The sequence below is a fragment of the Protomyctophum parallelum genome, assembly GCF_964188405.1.
Source record: "Protomyctophum parallelum genome assembly, chromosome: 21".
NCBI lineage: Eukaryota > Metazoa > Chordata > Actinopteri > Myctophiformes > Myctophidae > Protomyctophum > Protomyctophum parallelum.
In genome coordinates, this window is record NC_139713.1 from 13,621,351 (window position 1) to 13,643,689 (window position 22,339).

General features: G+C 43.6%; 2 protein-coding genes across 2 annotated transcripts in view; one reads left to right on the forward strand and one right to left on the reverse strand.

Moving 5' to 3' along the window:
- pnpla7a (patatin-like phospholipase domain containing 7a) overlaps positions 1 to 22,339 on the reverse strand; it is a gene marked incomplete at both ends in the record, with an annotated part of 97,446 nt that overhangs the window by 63,271 nt on the left and 11,836 nt on the right. The window contains 9 exons of the mRNA XM_083794357.1: positions 9,096 to 9,227; positions 11,635 to 11,840; positions 14,359 to 14,436; positions 15,416 to 15,595; positions 16,463 to 16,527; positions 17,543 to 17,684; positions 19,435 to 19,515; positions 20,022 to 20,150; positions 21,065 to 21,145. Of these exons, the coding sequence (XP_083650483.1) occupies positions 9,096 to 9,227; positions 11,635 to 11,840; positions 14,359 to 14,436; positions 15,416 to 15,595; positions 16,463 to 16,527; positions 17,543 to 17,684; positions 19,435 to 19,515; positions 20,022 to 20,150; positions 21,065 to 21,145 (1,094 nt within the window). The remainder of the gene's footprint in view (positions 1 to 9,095; positions 9,228 to 11,634; positions 11,841 to 14,358; positions 14,437 to 15,415; positions 15,596 to 16,462; positions 16,528 to 17,542; positions 17,685 to 19,434; positions 19,516 to 20,021; positions 20,151 to 21,064; positions 21,146 to 22,339) is intronic.
- Positions 3,051 to 7,694, forward strand: LOC310879587 (E3 ubiquitin-protein ligase TRIM35-like; the record flags this gene model as incomplete). Its single annotated transcript, XM_083794359.1, has 3 exons — positions 3,051 to 3,139; positions 3,701 to 3,765; positions 6,298 to 7,694. The coding sequence occupies 3 exons, from the start codon at positions 3,051 to 3,053 to the stop codon at positions 7,692 to 7,694; spliced, it is 1,551 nt and encodes a 516-aa protein (XP_083650485.1).

Genomic DNA, 22,339 nt, shown 5'->3' on the forward strand with positions numbered 1-22,339 from the left:
GGAATCCTGAAAAGTGATTTTTTTATTTGATTTCAAATGCATTTAGTTATACTTATCTTAACTTTATGAACGCAAATGCAAATTCATTGGACGTAAAAAAAAGAAAAGAAAATACAATGAAAATCTAATACTAGTCATTCAGCTACTACTGGTAATATAAACTGAAGTAATTAGAGCGGGTCATGTTTGGAATTGTAACAGCTGAAATCAATAATATATCAGTATTCTAATTAATTCTAGTTAATATCATAATACTGATATATTATTGATTGATTGTTGACTTGAATTGTATCTGCCGTTGAAGGCAGTGAGTTGTAACAAGGAAGGAACACATGTTCACTTGGAGTTGTAGATGATGATGTGGATCTAACACTACGGTGTGTCTGTTGTGGCTGCTGTTGTTGAGGGCCAGGGGGACGTTTGGACAAACATAAGTGAAAATAGCAGATCTACAAGCTCACAACGCGTCGCAGCGCGACGCGTTGAGAACTTGTAGATCAGCTATTTCCGGGGCGCAACCCAGCACTCTTTAGCTATAGTGGAGATGCTGTGTGTAACGACATTGAATTTGTAAACAAATCGGTTCAACGCAAAATAATGTGTTCAAGTTCAGGAGACTTCGGGAAAAAAAACAATTCTCCCGTACAATTTGCTGCCTTCCGGCATGGCATGGAAAGGAAAGGAGGGCATTTGCATTTCTTTCACCATAGTAAATGCTGCATTCATGGTCTGGAAAGGGCAGTTGTTTTACAGACAGGTAAAAGGGCAGGGGCTGAAGCCCCCTTTGATGTCTATGTGTGCACAGCCCTGCTTAGGAGTGATTGGTTCATGACTGGCTTGGTGGCGAAACCTATTACACACATTATATCAGGTATAAAGTCCTGGACTTTAATGTGTCTCATTCTCTAGATGGCTCTGTGTTATTACTTATTAAACTTATCTAAACTTATCTAACAGTGGTCACATAATATGTGACTGGTGGGATTAAACAGGTTATTATTAAATTCTCATTTATGGAAATTCTTTGTTTTGTTTGTTTTAAAATAGTTAAAATCATCAACAAATATATTTTGAAATGCAGGACAAGAAAATAAATATCTAATCCTGCTACCCTAATAGACAGGGGTACACCGTTTATCTGCCTTTATCCGTGCTCTTTCTCCGACCAAACCACACTTTTACCACACATCTCTCTATGCAAAATAATTTCTGCACGCTCCCAGAATACATATAGGCTACATTGCATTCACTCAAATGTCTTATTTACTTTACAAATATTACTTTTGTGAAACACGCTGTTGTTGTGAAACACGCTGTTGTTGCGCAAGCTCAACAGCCTACGTCAAAATCGTCATGTTGGGGCCAGACTGGCCAGTCCTTCACAGTGAATTCGCTGCGCCACGCCTACTCTACACTGCTCCATAGAGCGACTTGAGCGACGCAGCAGTACAGCAGCTCCGTCAGAAAGCCCAAAGCCCAATGAATGAAGGCGCTTATTTCGCTATTGCTCAGTGGATGGGACATTTACATTTAAATGTAAAAGCTATCGGATGGACGTGTGGATAACGTCATGGTTGTTTGCAATCGGAGGGAAAGGTTCCATAATCCATACGACCAACTACTATAGCTTCCATGCTAACTGCTTCAGACACAGGAGGCACGGTCATTCCACCGCAGCACCACTGTCAAGCTTGAAGCAGTAAGCGTGGAAGTCTGTGGCGTGGTCAGACACCAGTGGCCACTGCTCCAACCCCATGTGAAAAGCAGTTCATTCCACAGTATTTTTTGTTATAACTGGACTGGAATACATCATGCCACGAAGAAAACACACCGCACTTTCTCAATACACGCGTGCCGCCAAACGTTTGCGAGCCTGTCGCGCAAACGAAACAGAAACAGGTAATCACAGTATGCGTGTGCTTCTCAGCTTCTCCAAACATTTGCCTGTGCGTGATTAATCGTTTGCACGCCCGTGCATCGTTGCTTCTTTCTGTGCATTTCCCAACTCTCACTGATTTATCCATACATCGCCCTGTGTGTGTGTGTGTGTGTGTGTGTGTGTGTGTGTGTGTGTGTGTGTGTGTGTGTGTGTGTGTGTGTGTTTCATCGTTTGCACGCCCGTGCATTGTTGCTTCTTTCTGTGCATTTCCCAACTCTCACTGATTTATCCATACATCGCCCTGTGTGTGTGTGTGTGTGTGTGTGTGTGTGTCGCCCTCCAGCCGCAATTGCGAGTGTGTGTCTATCCATTAGTTGCCAATCACTCGGCAACTCCATAACGACTAATCAATTAATTGGAGCAGATAAACACATTACATGGACATTCAGAATTTCTACACAAAAGACATTTGATGGGGATGCCATTGTTCCACCTTCAGCTTTGCCAATGTCAATGTATGCTTTCTCATTCCTATACAGCCCATTGCATTGTGACACACAGAGAGTGACACCTCCCCCCTGCCCTGTGTGTGTGTGTGTGTGTGTGTGTGTGTGTGTGTGTGTGTGTGTGTGTGTGTGTGTGTGTGTGTGTGTTAGGGCTGTCAGAACGAATTTCATAATATGAAAGAAATTCGAATATTAAAATATATATATATATTCGAAAGCTAAAATTGCCATTCGAATGGAGCTTTTATCATTTATTAATTCTATTTCATATTTTTATTTTGTTTTGTTATTTTATCCGCTCACTAAATGTATTGAGTAACGAATCTACCGCTGTGAAATCTCCCCGGCCGCTTCCACTGCATGTGAAAACGTGCACGTTCACGTCTCGAGCGAATGTGGGCCGGGTTCCGGACCCGTGGCCTCGCGACCGTAATAGAGACGGCTTAGTGGCCCGGTGATAAATGAGCGGAGACTAGCCAGCTACACGAAGGTGACAAGGGCCCCGATTGCAAAGGCTGAGCACGCGGTCAAAAACGTCGAAATGTCTCGAAAATATTTTCGGAGGCTCGATTTCCGTGCGTTCTAGGCCCCGTGGCCTCGCGGTACTGCCGCTGACAAGCCCGCGGTTCCGTGGGTCCTGAGCGGGCCGACGAGGGCTACTCCGCATGGTCAAGCCCGTCGCGAAGAACCCAGGCGGTACCCCCGAAAAGTTCCGAAAAGTTCCGAAATGTCCGGAGGAGCGGCGGCGCTTAGAGTGAGCTAAAGCTCCCCTGGTGGCCTGCTCGCAAGCCACAACCAGGGACGCTGGCCGCCCGTCCGAGACGAGTCACGAGAGTATTGACATGATATGCATAACTACGCCTTGTCAGAGCGGACTAGTCCACTGGTCCCAACGTACAGGGGGACGGGGACACGTGCAGGACAGACAGACATAGCGCCTGTCAGGGCCACGGTCACGTCGTCGTCACAACTACACAATCACGATGCTATGACCGTTGTCATCATGATGAGCTACTGGCTTTGCCGTTTGGAAGGGGGGGCCCTCTAGTGGACAGAACGTGCATCGTATTATATTCTGTGTATTATTATAGGCTAAATATGAGCTAAAATAAACAATGTAAATATTCGAATATTTTCGAAAATTACAAATAATGAAGCAATGAAATTCGAATTGGATTATAGAGGTGAACTGACAGCCCTAGTGTGTGTGTGTGTGTGTGTGTGTGTGTGTGTAATCTATGTTACATTATGTATGCACTACTGACATTCTGCTGTCATAGTAACACAAACCACACAACCCAGACCACTAACACAGCCTTCTCACTTCTCAGCTGTGCACAGCCACCGTGCCCAAGATCGCCAGAGACACAGTCACACCAGGTTTCCTCACCTATAGCCCATCCTTGGGGTGGGGAGGGGTGCTAATGTCATTGTTGCAGTGGTCAGGGTGCTTAAGTGGGCAGCTACTGTAACTAGCCAGGGGTGCTAATGTCATTGTGCTGGGTGTGGTCAGGGTGCTTAAGTGGGCAGCTTAGCTACTGTAACTAGCCTATTTATTTGTTTGTAAAAATGTCAATAATAAAATATATTTTTTTTTATATTTAGCAATTTTGGAATCCATGTAATAATAACAATCACAATAACAATACTAATAATAATAATCATAATAATAACAATAAGCTTTTTTGTGAACTGACTCATTTACAAACAAGCTCACATCAGAACAATAATCCATGTAATAACAATAACAACAACAACAATAATAACAACACTAATAACAGTACAGTACAGTACAGTACACTACAGTACAGAGGATAACATTGCAGTACAGTGCAATACTAAGGAGTGCAGTACAGTACAATACTAAGGAGTGCAGTACAGTACAAAGGGGTACAGTACAGCACTCACATCGCCCTCCCGCTATTGCCTTCTTCCCATTTGCCATGCAAAGGACGCGAAATTCTACTCATAAGAATTGGTGCCACAAATGGGTCCCAACCCACTGCTTAGGAAACAGTGTCCTACAGTGTATATAACTTTACAGGACTAAGGTGTGACTAACAGAGCTGATGAACTTAAATCATTCATGCCCTGATGAAGACTCTAAGGAGTCGAAACATGTTGGCTTTTTAAACTTTAATTCTTTCTATACTAAGTGTTCGTACCCCCCAGCTATGGGACGTTATCTGCTAGGTACTAACACACCTGCCATTTGATTACTTAACCACTTTTCACAGCCCGTTTACACTCATTACTGCATGTTTTTTGTGAGGGTACCTACCCTAGGGGGACACATGGGGAGAACATGTGAGGGTACCTACCCTAGGGGGACACATGGGGAGAACATGTGAGGGTACCTACCCTAGGGGGACACATGGGGAGAACATGTGAGGGTACCTACCCTAGGGGGACACATGGGGAGAACATGTGAGGGTACCTACCCTAGGGGGACACATGGGGAGAACATGTGAGGGTACCTACCCTAGGGGGACACATGGGGAGAACATGTGAGGGTACCTACCCTAGGGGGACACATGGGGAGAACATTTGAGGGTACCTACCCTAGGGGGACACATGGGGAGAACATGTGAGGGTACCTACCCTAGGGGGACACATGGGGAGAACATGTGAGGGTACCTACCCTAGGGGGACACATGGGGAGAACATGTGAGGGTACCTACCCTAGGGGGACACATGGGGAGAACATGTGAGGGTACCTACCCTAGGGGGACACATGGGGAGAACATGTGAGGGTACCTACCCTAGGGGGACACATGGGGAGAACATGCAAACTCCACACAGAAAGGCAGAAAGGCCCTGGAATGGATGATGTACGATGATTTATTTAAATGCAAATATTTGTCATGTAAATATAACTACTACAAACAGTAAATGATTAAATGTCTACAGGTGAAGCAGGGGAAGTCTGCACCATTTGACTTCATTGACTAAAACTATGATGAATGTTCGTCGACTACATTTGTTTTACTGACAAAATGAAATAAAAGCTAAATAAAAACTAAGCTATGATGACTAAAACTAAGACTAAATAAATGTACAATTTCATCAACAGATATAAACTAGTCTTCCATCACAAATCATATAGGCAGTAGGCCTATGGCAAGTAAATCTGATTTTGAAAAGAAATGAACACAACACCAAACCAATGTCACCTCATGCACCACACACAAAAAGAGGGGCAGGAGCTTGCATCCAAAATGTAAAATAAATAATTACACATGTTGTGACGAGTATACGACACGGAACCCTAAACTGCTCATGAAGAGCAGGCAGGTGACTGGAATTTACAGTTGTACAAGGGTGTCGTATGTCCTTTGTTCACTCTCTTGTTCCCTACACGTTGTCTATTTGTCTTGTCTATACTTAAAAATAGATAAGACTGTCCAATACCGTTCACCCAGTTTGTGTGGTCTATACTGAATCAGGCACACGGTGTGTGTGTGTGTGTGTGTGTGTGTGTGTGTGTGTGTGTGTGTGTGTGTGTGTGTGTGTGTGTGTGTGTGTGTGTGTGTGTGTGTGTGTGTGTGTGTGTGTGTGTGTGTGTGTGTGTGTGTGTGTGTGTGTGTGTGAACTTTGCAACAGGTCTGTCAAAGCTCCACCCCTCACCTGACTCATCTGAGACGGTAAGATTGCACTTTGGATCAAACGCACAACTTCCAGCGAGGAGGACAGACTGTCTTTCCATCCACAGCTACAGGAGGGAATAGTGACCCAGAGACCACTGGAACAACCTGCTGCTGACTCTGTCAGCTGAATGGACTTTAACAAGAGCCTGCACGATTCACTGCGAAAGTAAACTTCAGGGAACATTCTAGAAGACAAGAGTGTTTAACACAACCGACTGGCTGGATTTCCTGTCTTGAGCAGAGTGTTCGTATCTTTACTAAAAAGGCAAAAGGGCTGTCAAGGTGTCTCTTTCGGAAGAGGACTTTTCCTGTCCTGTGTGTCACGACGTCTTTAAAGATCCTGTTCTCCTGTCGTGTAGCCACAGCTTCTGCAAAGACTGTGTACATGACTGGTGGAGAAGGAAGGAAATCAAGGAGTGTCCCCTTTGTAAGAAGAGACAATCAAGGGAGTTACCCATAGACCTGGCTCTGAAGAACCTGTGTGAGGCCTTCCTAGAGGAGAGACTGAAGAAAATGTCAACAGGGTCTGAGGTTGAGGATCTCTGTGGTCTGCACGCTGAAAATCTCAAACTGTTCTGTCTGGATTGTCAACAGCCAGTGTGTGTCGTGTGTCTTCATTCAGAAAAACACGCCAACCTGCACCGTTTCAGACCCGTCGATGAAGCTGCTCTGGATCTCAAGGAGGAGGTCCGGAAATCACTGAAGCGTTTACAGGACAAACTGAAGGTCTTTAATAAAACTAAAACAAACTATGACCAAACAGCAGGACACATTACGTTCCAGACCCGACACACAGAGACGCAGATGAAGGAACAGTTTAAGAAGCTTCATCAGTTTCTACATGATGAAGAGGAGGCCAGGATCACCGAACTGAGGAAGGAAGAGCAGCAGAAGAGTCAGATGATGAAGGAGAAGACAGAGGGTCTGAACAGAGACATATCAACCATTTCAAACGCGATCAGAGCCATAGAGGAGGAGCTGAGAGCTGAAAACATCTCATTCCTGCAGAACTACAAGACCACGATGGAGAGAGTCCAGGTCACACTGCGGGTGCGGGACCCACAACCGGTCTCAGGAACACTGATAGACTTGTCCAAACACCTGGGCAACCTGGCCTTCAGAGTCTGGGACAAGATGAAGGACATTGTCTCCTACACTCCTGTCATTCTGGACCCCAACACTGCCCATCCAGAATACTGGATAATGGATGATCTGACCAGCGTGACATGGGGAGAGAGACAGAAGCTTCCAGACAATCTAGAGAGGTTTAACCAGAAGTGCCATGTCCTTGGTTCTGAAGGCTTTAACTCAGGGAGTCACAGCTGGGATGTTGAGGTTGGAGACAATACACTCTGGTCAGTAGGTGTGTTAGCAGAGTCCTATCAGAGGAAGGGATACACCGGGGGTCCAATCTGGAGAATAAGGTTATGTGGCGGTACATACGAAGCAGACTCCTCAGGGTCAGAGACTGTACTCTCAGTGAAGCAGAAAGCTCAGAGGATCAGAGTCCAGCTGGACTGGAATGAAGGAAAGCTGTCATTCTGTGATCCTGATACTAACACACACATACACACCTTCACACACAGATTCACTGACACACTCTTTCCATACATTTATACTGGTACTGGTGTTGCTCTGAAGATCTTACCTAGATCAGTCTAACTCTGGACAATGTACCATAGACATGATGAAGACAAAAAAACCATAATGATACTGTATATAATATTGATCATATTCGGCTATTTGGTTTTCGGCCAACTGTTTCCTATATACGGTATTAGGTTTTCGGCAACGGATTTCCCATTCGGTGCATGCCTAACCAGTCAAGCTGAACTGGAACAGAGGAAAGCTGTCATTCTGTGATCCTGATACTGACACATGACACACATGACACACACACACACACCAGGGAAGGTCAGTGTAACTGTGGGTGACATAGTTAGACATCATGATGATGATGAAGGAACTATCAACATTATAAAATGTAATATGAATCAATTGATGGCTATTATTAGGCCTACTATAAATTAATTACATATATGATACTTTTACTGTTTACTTAGTTAACTTTTTCCTCATGTAATTATTGTTTATTTTAGTGTGTAGAGGCATATGTATTATGTATGTACCTTTTTTTTTTTTTATTATAGATCTGAAAGACAGAAATCTACTGTATGTATAGAAATGATTTGGAAAATCAAATAAACATGATCTACCACACAACATCGGTTGAATTTGAGTTCCGTTGCATCAATATTGACTTCCACGTTTAAGACATTAAAAGTTACGACATTTTATATGACGCTGAGCACAGGTCAATATGTTAAATATTACACATGGAGTCTATTTCTGCCCGAGGTTTCTTCCTTTTGAAGCAGCACTAATATATGTAACGTTTCTCTCCTACCCTGGATTTGAACATAGTTTCCTGCACAGACATTTTTACCATTGAGCTAATAGAGCCGGCCTGCACATACTCTATCATACAGATTGTATGTTATATTGCATTAACATACTCTAGTGTAGGCTATTGATGTCGGCACCATTAGGAAGAGATAACACCCTTTAGCGCACAGGATGAAATTCACCGTCTTTTCAATTAGTAACGCCCAGCGCCCAGGACGAAGATTCATCAAAAGGACGGAGATTATTGATCTCAAAACCGATCGCATCGCTCCACAGGCTGGGAGCGTCTGTTGCGCAACACTCGATGTTGCGCAACAGTGGGATGTCATCGAATATACCCCCCAGCACAGAGTGCCACGCTACGAACTTGTAGACGAAGAATCGTGAAAATGTGGCGCAAATCTTTGAATATATATTCTTCTTTCAAAACGTTTTAACTTCAATCTTTGCTTCTGAGGGGTCCCTGGAACAACATATTTTCAGATGAGGGTCGGTGGCCAATTACATATCATTTTTGGGGTCCTTGACATGAAATATTGAGCACCACCGATACAGAAACATGAGGTTTTTCATGAAAATGTTCATAATTTTAAAAGACTTTTTTTTTTTTTCGACGTCAGGACTAAATAAATGGGTTAACTTGTAGACGACCGTTACCTGTAAACGGCCCGGCCAGCCTCCACGGCCATCCAGTCCAGAGCGAAGTCGATCTGTCTGACGAAGGACGACATTCTCCTCACCACCGTGTGGGCCACGTTCAGCACGACGGTGGGCTCCACCCGCATGATCCTGGTCAAAGTAGAAATACAACATGATCCTGGTCAAAGTAGAAATACATGATCCTGGTCAAAGTAGAAATACAACATGATCCTGGTCAAAGTAGAAATACATGATCCTGGTCAAAGTAGAAATACATGATCCTGGTCAAGTAGAAATACATGATCCTGGTCAAGTAGAAATACATGATCCTGGTCAAGTAGAAATACATGATCCTGGTCAAGTAGAAATACATGATCCTGGTCAAAGTAGAAATACATGATCCTGGTCAAAGTAGAAATACATGATCCTGGTCAAAGTAGAAATACATGATCCTGGTCAAGTAGAAATACATGATCCTGGTCAAAGTAGAAATACATGATCCTGGTCAAAGTAGAAATACATGATCCTGGTTAAGTAGAAATACATGATCCTGGTCAAGTAGAAATGCATGATCCTGGTCAAGTAGAAATACATGATCCTGGTCAAGTAGAAATACATGATCCTGGTCAAAGTAGAAATACATGATCCTGGTCAAGTAGAAATACATGATCCTGGTCAAGTAGAAATACATGATCCTGGTCAAGTAGAAATACATGATCCTGGTCAAGTAGAAATACATGATCCTGGTCAAAGTAGAAATACATGATCCTGGTCAAGTAGAAATACATGATCCTGGTCAAGTAGAAATACATGATCCTGGTCAAGTAGAAATACATGATCCTGGTCAAAGTAGAAATACATGATCCTGGTCAAGTAGAAATACATGATCCTGGTCAAGTAGAAATACATGATCCTGGTCAAAGTAGAAATACATGATCCTGGTCAAAGTAGAAATACATGATCCTGGTCAAAGTAGAAATACATGATCCTGGTCAAAGTAGAAATACATGATCCTGGTCAAAGTAGAAATACATGATCCTGGTCAAAGTAGAAATACATGATCCTGGTCAAGTAGAAATACATGATCCTGGTCAAGTAGAAATACATGATCCTGGTCAAGTAGAAATACATGATCCTGGTCAAGTAGAAATACATGATCCTGGTCAAGTAGAAATACATGATCCTGGTCAAGTAGAAATACATGATCCTGTTTAAGTAGAAATACATGATCCTGGTCAAGTAGAAATACAAAGCAACATGAACGCAACGCGTCAGTGTTGTTTTTGGCAGCAACATTTCTATTTTAGTTTTAGGCTTTGGAATGAAACTTTAGCTTTATAGTCATATTTTAACCCATTTTGACCCAAGATCAAATTAAAAAAATCCTGACAGTTTTCTGAAAAAGCTGTTTCTATGTCAGTCGTTCTTCGATTTTTCAAAAATAGCAGACCTACAAGCTACTAGCTTGTAGATCTGCTATTTTTCCAATAGCTAAGGCATAACATAATGCTAACGCCAAAAGGGGTTCCCGCCCAAAATGGGTTAATCACCTGGAATGTTTTAGTGTTAGTCTAGTTTTAGTTCGACTAAATATCATACGATTTTAGTCGACTAAATCTACAGGTGATTTAGTCGACTGAAATGTAGTCGTAACGGCCGATTTTACACTTGCAGAAAATAGCCAAGCTTGTATTTTCTTGCATTTTCAAGTGTAAAATCATAAATGACTTGTTTTTTTACTCATACTGGATCTCTTGTCCACTAGTCCCTTCCTAACATTTCAGTCTATAGTTTGTATTAGTTGACAAAACTTTTTTTCGACCAATGACAAAGCGTCTAGGAACATCTTTGAATGCAGATTGCGGCCTCTAGATGTGTCAAAGAGACTACATCTTTCGGGGGAGCGTTCTACCCATTGCTGGCTGTAATTTAAAAAAGTAATTAAAATGTTGACATATTATTGCTTATAGCAGCTTTAAGGGCCTTGTAAACGTGAAGCGAGGAACGCAGGAGGCGTTGTTGCCTGGATCAACGACAGGTCTCCTCCAGGTCTGTTGAAGAGGTGGGGCAACAACGCAAGCGTACAGTAAAAAAACAAAAAAGCTAAACAGAATCCAGGTCTGGTGGTGAGTCGCGGGCGTGTCTTTAGCTATTGAAAAATCACACCCGTGTGAACCGAGTCTCTCTCTCTCTCTCTCTCTCTCTGTCAGGATGTAGAAGACATTTTTCTTTTTAGAATCTGATCTCAGGTCAAAATGGGTTTAACCCATTTTGCGCGGGAACCCCTTTTGGTGTTGGCATTATGTTATGCTTTAGCTATTGAAAAATAGCAGATCTACAAGCTCATAGCGCTCCACCGAGTGGCGCGCTAAGAGCTTGTAGGTCTGCTATTTTTGAAAAATCGAAGAACGACTGACACAGAAACATGGCTTTTTCAGAAAACTGTCATTTTCAAACAGACATTTTTAGAATCTGATCTCAGGTCAAAATGGGTTTAAAAAGGCCCTATATACTGATGAGATGCATATATTTTGTCGCGTCGTCAAAACAAACTAACTCGTAGAAGTGAGTCTTGGAGACGGCGAGGAAGCTGCAGTCGCGAAGCGCGCGCACGGTGAAGATGAGCGGCTCTCCGGTCAGCACGGCCAGCTGGCCCACCAGCTCCCCGGGGTGGGTGACGAACAGACACGTCTCCTCCTCGCGGTCGATCATGCGCTGGTACACGTGCAGCAGGCCGGAGATCACAAAGTGGATGCTCACCTCCTGGAATGGTCCCCCAAAAGAGAGAGAGAGAGAGAGAGAGAGGAGGATGCTTTAAGCCATTCTGACCCGAGATCAGATTCTAAAAATGTCGTCTACATCCTGACAGTTTTCATTCTGACCCGAGATCAGATTCTAAAAATGTCTGTTTGAAAATGACAGTTTTCTGAAAAAATCTATGTTTCTATGTTGGTCGTTCTTTTCGAAGAAATTTTCAGAAGAAAATATTTTATTTAAAAATGTTCAGTTAAAATTGAAATATATATTCAATGATTTGCGCCACATTTTAACGATTTTTCGAAAATAGCAGAACTACAAGTTCGTAGCGAGCCACTCGGTGGCGCGCTATGACCTTGTAGATCTGCTATTTTTCAATAGCTAAAGTATAACGTAATGTTTAAAACACCAAAAGGGGTCTCCCCCCAAAATGGGTTAAAACCCCCTTTAGACCTGAGCTCGAAATTTAAAAAAAAAATCTTCTAAATCCTCCAGTTTTCTGAAATAAATATTTTCGCGATTTTTCAAAAATAGCAGACCTACAAGCTCGTAGCGCGCCACCGAGTGGCTATAGCTAACCCCCCCCCCCCCCCCCCCCGGGGGGTTAAAAACGTTCGCTCTGAAAGAATATAATATTAAAAGATTTGGGACACATTTTCACGATTAAAAAAAAAATGGCAGACCTACAAGCTCGCGGCGCGGCACCAAGTGCCGCGCCACGAGCTTGTCGATCTGAAACGTTGGTTTATTTTGAAATACATTTTGCATCCTGGCTCCGAGTTTGCAGCCTTTTTTTAATATTTATTTACCGAGGCCAGCAGCACCGTCCTCACTCAACACTGGTGTCCCGTTGGTTTCACCGTCCTCACTCAACACTGGTGTCCCGTTTGTTTCATTTTGTGAGTGCACGTGTGCGACTGTGCGCGTAAACAACTCTGTGTGTGTGTGTGTGTGTGTGTGTGTGTGTGTGTGTGTGTGTGTGTGTGCGTGCGTGCGTGCTAGGACGGACACGACACGCACACACATACTATAGGGACACACATAGCCGTCTAATGGGAGTGGCTATAGCAAAACACTCAAAAACAACATTCCAAATCATGCAAAAAGAAAATGTGCATTCACTTCCTTGACAATGTCACGGCACCCTTGGTTGCAAAAAAAAAAAAAAAAAAAAACAAGGCATAAAAGGAAAGCACACACCTCGGTTTTACTGAGTTGGTGCTATGTTTGTGGGCCCTAATACACAAGAAGGAAAAGGATGAGCCAGCCTCGGCACGATTTACAGCCACAACCCGTGTGTGTGTGTGTGTGTGTGTGTGTGTGTGTGTGTGTGTGTGTGTGTGTGTGTGTGTGTCCGTATTATTGGTTAAGTATTTATGATGCTATTTCCATTTGGTCCTGGTGAACCATAAACCGTTCATCACACTACTATAGCACACACACACACAAGTCTGTATAATGCAGCTTCACCGCTGAACACCACATTAAGCCATTCAGGCCTGACGTCGAAATTTAAAAAATGCATTTTTTTAAAATGTATTTTTTTCTGGTGTTTCTGGTCAGTGGTTGTCAAGGACCCCAACAATTATATACAATGGCGCCGACCCCCCATCTGAAAATATGTTGTTCCAGGGACCCTCCAGAAGCAAAGATTCGAGTTAAAAACGGAAAACACAGACAGAATATATATTCAAAGATTTAAGGCACATTTTCACAATTTTTCAAAAATAGCAGACCTACAAGCTCGTAGCGCGCCACTCGGTGGCGCGCTATGAGCTTGTAGATCTGGTATTTTTCAATAGCTAAATTATAAGTGTTTAGAACACCAAAAGGGGTTCCCGCGCCCAAAATGGGTTAATATGATTTACTGTACATTGTAACTATCTCACAGCACAGATTGGACAGGGAAGCCAACGTGGTTATTAGGTGGTGTCTCGTATGGTCACGCACTCACTCAGGTAATGGCTTTCATTCCAAAGATGGACTGCCGTGATTTTTGATCGAGTCTAATAGACCCCATGTGTGGTTAGAATATTAAAATATGTCTATGTTGTTTTTTGAAAGAAATCTTCCTCCTAGTATAATCATAGTACCTGATGATCATGTTTTAGGGGGAGGGGGGGGGACGACACACAATCACTGTGTATTTTTTGGTTTCTTCCTGAAAGCCTTAGTGTCAAAAGTCCCAATCGAAATAACACCAGTGACATCATAACCCTAACCCCTCCCACATTATCATACAACAACAGCTGTGGGCGAGGCTTAGGTTCAGGTTTTGTTTTTTTAAAGGAATCTTCCTCAGAGTATAATCATAGTACCTGTTGATCATGTTTTAGGGGGGGGGGGGTAAAAAAAATATCTTCCCGGCACCCCGAGCTTCTATTTTGAAAGAAATCCCGGCGCCGATTGTGTTTTAAGAGAAAGAAATAATATCACAGCCCTCAGCACAACGGTGCAAAATGGATGACTAAATGCCACTGAAGTGTAGAAAACATAAAAGAGTTATATAGGGTTCTTCTCTAACCTGGTCTCCTTGGCGAGCCACCACAGACCCCGCTTTGACCTGGTGAAGAGTCACTCTGCCCTCCAGGAGACTGGGATCCTGCACGGGTGAGACGTTAACTCATTTAGAGAACAGATTCTACTAAAATGTCTTCTGAATCATGACAGTTTTCTGAAAAACCCCATGTTTCTGTGTCAGTGGTCCTCAAACTATTTCATGTCAAGGACCCCCAGGATTATATGTGTTTGGCCTCCGACCCCCCCCATCTCAAAATATGTTGTTCACTGTGACAGAATATATATTCAAAGATTTTCCCCAAAATAGCAGATCTACAAGCTCGTAGTGCGGCACTCGGTCACGGTGCCGCAATACGAGCTTGTAGATCTGCTATTTTCCAATAGCTAAAGTATAACATAATGCTGCAGAACCGCCACGTATTGATGTCCATCAACAACAACAACAAACAAAGCACATTAAAAAAGCACAATATAAAAGAACATTAGACATGTTTTAGTTTTTTTTATCCCACGATTTTGTAACCCATTTTTTCCAGTGTCAATTATCTAATGTAATGAGGGCAGCGGACTGACCTCATGCTTCCTTCTATGCATGAGGAGTCCAAGCTGCTTCTTTTCACCTGACAGGGGAGAGTTTCCGGACCCGAGGACGATTCTAGAAATGCCTTCTAAATCTTGACAGTTTTCTGAAAAACCCTATGTTTCTAAGTCAGTCGTTCTCAAACATTTTAATGTCAAGGGCCCCCAGAAATATATGTAATTGCCCGCCGAGCCCCATCTGAAAATATGTTGGTCCGGGGATCCCCCCCCCCCCCCCCCCCCCCGCCCAGAAGCAAAGATTTGAGTTAGAAACGTTCGCTCCGAAAGGATATATTCAAACATTTGGGCAACATTTTCACGGTTTTTCAAAAACAGCAGATCTACAAGCTACTGACCTGCTATTTTTCAACAGCTAAAGTACAACATAACGCTTATAAAACACCAAAAGGGGGTTCCCGGCTCCGCCGCCCCAAAATGGGTCAGACGTGTTATAGTCGAGCACTTCTTAATGGCACACTCGCCTGCAACTGGATGATGCCCATCAGGTCTTTCTTAGCGGCCTGGAAGATGGCACTGATCTTACTGGGGTGGACGCCGACCGCGTCGCCGCCGCCGTAGCGCCCTCCGCCGCCGTCCGCGTAGTCGTAGTGGAACACGGCCGAGGGGGCGTCCTGCATTGTCACGCTCTTCTTCAGAATGGACTGGTGGGGGTGGGAGGAACACGGAGAGGTCAAGGTCAAGGTAAACTTTATCGTCCACAGGGGGTTAATTTGTCTTGGGCTTTCACCTCCAGCTACAGCCACACACGTTCGCTCCGAAAGAATATATATATATATATATATATATTCAAAGATTTGCACCACATTTTCACAATTTTTCAAAACCTATACAAGCTCGTAGCGCAGCACCCGGTGCTCTATGAGCTTGTAGATCTGCAATTTTTCAATACGAGGAGAGGATAGATATCTGGTAAACATTTTATTGGCGGCAGGAAAGAAATCGATAAGAGAAAACGGGGACAGATGGAAACCTCCAACACAGGGACGATGGGAGGAGTCGATTCAGGAGAAACTGACACACTGTCTGAGGCTATACAGCAAGAACAGATGGTCCAAATGGGACTGTGAAAAAGGCCAGCTCAAATATACTCAAGTACTGAGCTGAGGTCATGCTGACCTCCTCAATTAAGAACTGTTGGCTGGTAAATTGACCCTAGCCTATCCCTGCTGTATTCTCAATTAGTGAGCACCTGTGTCCACCCTGCAATCAGCACAGCACACTTAATAGAGTTTGTCAAGCCTAGTTGTCTGCTCATTCTGTACAGACCACAGCAGCGTGTGTGCGTCTCCTTGTTGTGAGTACTGATTTATGTATGTGCTGTTGTAAAAGTGTTTGGAAATGTGTGCATGTTTTAGGCAGGTGATGTTTGTGTATGTTTAGCCAGTTGTATTTTGTTGATGGAAATGATTGTAATTTGATGTTTATGTTTTTTGTGCGTTTGCAGAACCACACAGGCATGCTTTCTGTACACTGAACAGACAGAATAAGGGAATAGGGAGAGGTCTTACTTTGTGAGTGACAGGACTGGACTCGGGAAGCTCCTCCATGATGGCGACTCTGGCTCTGTCGTTACCTGTGACGGGAGGAGGAAGAGGATGGTTGAGCATTTTTAGAACCTTTTGTCCGCCGGGGGGGGGGGGGGGGGTGTGTGTATATAAGACCCTCCTGGAACTCCCTCAAGGACCCCCCTAGTAAAGTGTTATGTCAGATCTTCACATGTCCTCCTCCTCCTCCTCCGTTCAACGAGAACGATTGGATTCATGTTAAAACAGTTTTAGGTGCCATGGACGACAAGACGAGATGAATCCAATTATGCACCGATTGCCAAGGACGATAAGACGATTATTATATATTTTTTCCATATTTTGAAAATTCCTCTAATCTGGTGTGCAGGTGATGACATGCACATGACATGCATACTAGAATTACATTTTCTTTCTTTTATTTATAATGGGCTAATTGCCAACGAAAGCCAAGACTGGTGACCACCAGGGGGCGCTGAAAGAGTTTTAAAGGATTCAACGTCTACACCTTCCATGAAGCATTCAAACGTATACAGTATTACAGCATTTGCTTTGAATATATTTTGGGGGTGGCAACCCCTTTTGGTGTTGTTTTAAGCATTATGTTATCCTTTAGCTATTGAAAAATAGCAGATCTACAAGCTATGAGCTTGTAGGTCTGCTATTTCTTTTTTTATCGTGAAAATATATTCTTTCAGAGCAACGCTTTTAACTCATACTATATATTTGCTTCTTGGGGGGGGGGGGGTCTCTGGAACAACATATTTTCAGATGTGGGTCGGCGGCGGCCAATTACATATATTTCTGGGGGTCCTCGACATGAAAATGTTTGAGAACGACTGACATAGAAACATAGGGTTTTTCAGAAAACTGTCAGGCATTTGTAGAATCGGCCTCAGGTCTAAATTATTGAACAAGGTGGACCCTCTTGTAAACAAGTGTAATGCTTAATTGGGTCGTCCACTCACAGTTAACAGTCTTTGTATTGAGTTTGTGCTTGAAATGTACTGTAATTCTGCAAACTGTTAATACATATTTCAATCAATCAATCAATCAGTGTAGCACCTGTCTCAGCGGGGAGGACCTCCGTGACACCGGCAGAAAAGGAGTCGTCCTGAAAGTGCGGCCGGCGGTTTATCTTGGCTGGACTGGCCGCCTCTCCGCCGACCACATTGTTGACGTTTGTCAAGGGCACCGCCTGACGCTCCTGGAAGTATAAGGTCGCATTCATACCAGAGAGCTTTGCTGCGATTAAAACGAATCCTGCTGCGCATTGTCAGAAAGTGCGCTTCGTTTGGCAGGTGTGAAGGCTCATTCGAATCCTAATGCGCAGCAAATAACCGCATTTTACTCCGCCCAAAAACGTGGGTTTCGCTTCGCTTCGAATCGCACTTGACTACATTCGGTGCAGGTGTGAATGCAATCCGCAGTAAATAAAGGAAATGAAGCAAACATAATGTGGCGGCACTGGCGGGTGAGGAGCTGAACACAGTTGGAGACGGAGAAGGCATATTTTACGCAGCGCAAAGATGTCCCGTTACTGTGGATAGACGTGGTCGAATAAGGAGACTGAAGCCCTGATCGAAATGAGGACGTGTACATTAATCAATTGCTTAAGAAAACACATAAAAACACTGCAGTGTATTATAGCCTACATAATATTCTGTCTGTCTGTCTGTGCGTGCCGTAAACATGGAGTGCTGTCACTGTGTGGGACTGGGGAGTTATATCAGTGCGCTCATGCAGCGCTGTGCCTCCATGCCCAAAAGAACAGTGTGTGGCGGCTGCGTGCGTAGAGAGAGAGAGGGGGGGGGGGTCCCAGACGGCACGACACATGCACGTTATGAGTGTAATTTTATCACCATAGATTTCACTGTGTAGGGCTATAGTTTATGAATGGAACACATTGATAAAGGTCCCCCCTGCTGCGTTTCCAATTGCTGCGAATGACAGTGTGAAGGCAAACCCCAGCCAATTAAATATGCAAGAATTACATTTCCCCGCCCATACGGATCTGAGTCTACCGAAGTATTAGGTGAGAATGTGACCTAAGATAACCACAATAAAAAAGACAAGACTATATGACCGACGTATTAATATTATATGTGGTCATTGTGGTGGTGAGATGACATTGTTAATTATTTGTATTTGGAGGCTATAATGAATGATGAATTGCATTTTTATATAGCACTTTTCCCAAGTGCTCAAAGCGCTTTACAATGGTTCATTTGTTCATACATTTGGGAGGTGAAGCGGCGAACAGTCGACGCCAGCAGTCCTCACTTCCCACATTCACACAGCGACGGTGGCGAGCTCACACCGACCGACTCATTGGAGGCAATGTAGGGTTCAGTGTCTTCTTGCCCCAAGGACACTTCGACATGTAGGACAGGAGGAGGAGCCGGGATTTGAACCGCCGACCCCAGGGATCATTGGACGACCTGCTCTACCTCCTGAGCCACAGCCGCGCCCATGTGAGGATCTCTATGTGAGGATCCTTGGCATGAAAAGGCTTGGGAACCGTCCGCTAACCTATATATGTTTTTCTGAGCTGAGCTTTACGACTCGTTATGGAGATTCTGCGCTTAATGTTGTGTGAAATTGACCAGCTTGCCCGTGTATGGCCTGTCTGTGTATGTGTGCATTAATTTAATTCAAATTTAAAAAAGGATGCGATTGTGAATGTACGGAGATCCATCTATACTCCCCGTCTTAAAGGTATATTCAGTGATTTCACTCAAAAAAAACCCAGGGGTTAACTGGGGACAGGGAGGAACTCCTTATATGGTCAGCACACTCTATAGTAGAGAGGATTATCGCAACAAAACAAAAAAAAAAGTGATATTTGAATTAAGTGAAATCACTGAATTTTTTGGGGAGGGGGGGGGGGGGGGGGAATTCCATTCAGAGTGAGAGAGTGTGATTGAGAAGGGTGCGTTTAGGTAATTCCCGCCTACCGGATTGAAGAGTTCGGTTGTCAGGCCCAGGTAGTTGTGTAAAGCCAGGAAGGTGACTCTCTGGAGGCGCACCATGATTATCTGGAACACACACACACACACACACACACACACACACACACACACACACAGAAGACGAGAATGCTTAAAAATGCTTTTCATCGTGTCTTTTCGGTGCAGGTGGTGTGGTTAACGACAGAGCCAATAAAGTGGCTTTAAAAGAAATATGTCGTTTTGTTTGATTGGACAGGACAGGACAGACTGACTGAGAGTTGACTTAACTCCGAGGACACAAATCATCTCAGTGTTAAAGGGAGATGCTATACTATATTTTGGGGGGGTCCTCGACATGAGAATGTTTGAGAACCACTGACACGTAGAAACATAGGCTTTTTCCAGAAAACCGTCAGAATTCAGAAGGCATTTTTTGGGGTCCTTGACATGAAATATTGAGCACCACTGATACAGAAACATGAGGTATTTCAGAAAACTGTCAGGATTTAGAAGACTTCTTTTTTTTAATGTCGACATCAGGCCTAAATGGGTTAACAAACACAGACGATGTTCCTCGGTAGAGAGCCGTTTACCTGAATAACGCGTACAAGCGTCTCCGGGTATTTCTCAAACACCGACTGGAAAGCCGACGCAGGCAAGCGCAAGATAGTGGAGCGGGAAGCAGCCCGCGCCGAGACCGTCTTGTACGGCGCTGGATATCCCTGTGTGGCAGGCAAGGAGGAGAACGACATGCATGAAAGACATGTCTTTTGCGATCAAATTAACTAAACTACAAGAATAGTAATATGTCCAAATTTTAATTGAAAATGCATACAACAAAACACAACATATTATGTTGCATTATTTATATAGCATTTATATATCACCTTTTATCCAAGGCGCTTTACATAGATTACATTCACCCATTAATTCATTCACACACCTTTACATAGACTGTGCATTGCATTCACCCATTCACACACACATTCACACACCTTTACATAGACTGTGCATTACATTCACCCATTCACACACACATTCACACACCTTTACATAGACTGTGCATTACATTCACCCATTCACACACACATCCACACACCTTTACATAGACTGTGCATTACATTCACCCATTCACACACAAATTCACACACCTTTACATAGACTGTGCATTACATTCACCCGTTCACACACACACCTTTACATAGACTGTGCATTACATTCACCCATTCACACACACATTCACACACCTTTACATAGACTGTGCATTACATTCACCCATTCACACACAAATTCACACACCTTTACATAGACTGTGCATTACATTCACCCGTTCACACACACACATTCACACACCGAAGGCGGCGGAAACCATGCAAGGCACCAACCTGCACATCAGGAGCAATTAGGGGGTTCAGTGTCTTGCTCAAGGACACTTCGACACTAACTCTGCAGGGGGAGCACACAGGGTTCGAACTGGCAACCTTGCGGTTACCATCCAGCCACTCTACCCCATGAGCCACCGCCGCCCCCTAGTGGCCACTCTACCCCTGAGCCACCGCCGCCCCCACCCCCAAAAATGGGACGAGGACAGTCGGACAGGACGGACGGACGGACGGAGGAAAGATGATGAACTCACAGTGATGATATCCAGAATACTGAGGAGGCTGTGGACACTGTCCCCGGGGAGGACATCCTTCACCACTGGCTCTGTGCCGTCCTGCAATGCACAATATAGAATAATGAAATAAAAAAATGATATATTATAATAACCTATTCTGACCTGAGATCAGATTGATACGAGGTTTCCACTGGACACACACTGGTCTGATGAACCCATTCTGACCTGAGATCAGGTTCCAAAAATGTCAGTCGTTCTTCGATTTTTCAAAAATAGCAGCCCTACAAGCTCGTATCGCGCCACTCGGTGGCGCGATATGAGCTTGTAGATCTGCTATTTTTAAATAGCTAAAGCACGACATGATGCTAACCAAAATGGGTTCCCGTTCAGAATGGGATAAAATAGAAAATATAATACTAGCACTTATACATATTACAGTCAGTGGTGGAAAAGGTACTCAATTGTTTTACTTAATTAAAAGTACCAATACTGCACATTCAGAACTACTTTGTTACAAGTAAAAGTACAACATTGACCATGTATTTGGGCCCAACTTCACCTAGACTGTATTACCTTAATAAACATGGTCATGAATACTCTCTGCTTCCAGTCACTAGTTTAAAGTGTCATTTCTCATGTCATAATATATTTTTTGGAAAATTATGGTCCCATTTATTAAAAAAATTACCATAAAGTCCAGTATGTTCTGAGGGGCGTGGCTACCTTTACAGTCTATGATCGGGACCACCCCCCCCGCTCGAGTCAAAATAAAAACCAACGAAGGAGAAGGGGGAAGTCCCGCCTCGATGTCTGGGCCAGCCAATGGCCAGCTGGGCCCAAACGGATCTAGAAAGATGGCGATTTACTGACAGGCTTCATCTTACGTCCATATCAGACCCGGAGAACGCTTTGTACATATTTCTCTACTACATTCTCACGGATGCAGAGTTTGACGATTATGTACCTACATTCTCATGGATGCAGAGTTTAACGATTATGTACCTACATTCTCATGGATGCAGAGTTTAACGATTATGTACCTACATTCTCATGGATGCAGAGTTTAACGATTATGTACCTACATTCTCATGGATCCAGAGTTTAACGATTATGTACCTACATTCTCATGGATGCAGAGTTTAACGATTATGTACCTACATTCTCATGGATGCAGAGTTTAACGATTATGTACCTACATTCTCACGGATGCAGAGTTTGACGATTATGTACCTTAGAGCTGTCCCCGACTAAGGATTTGTATAGTCGAAATTAATATGAATAAATTTGCTGTTA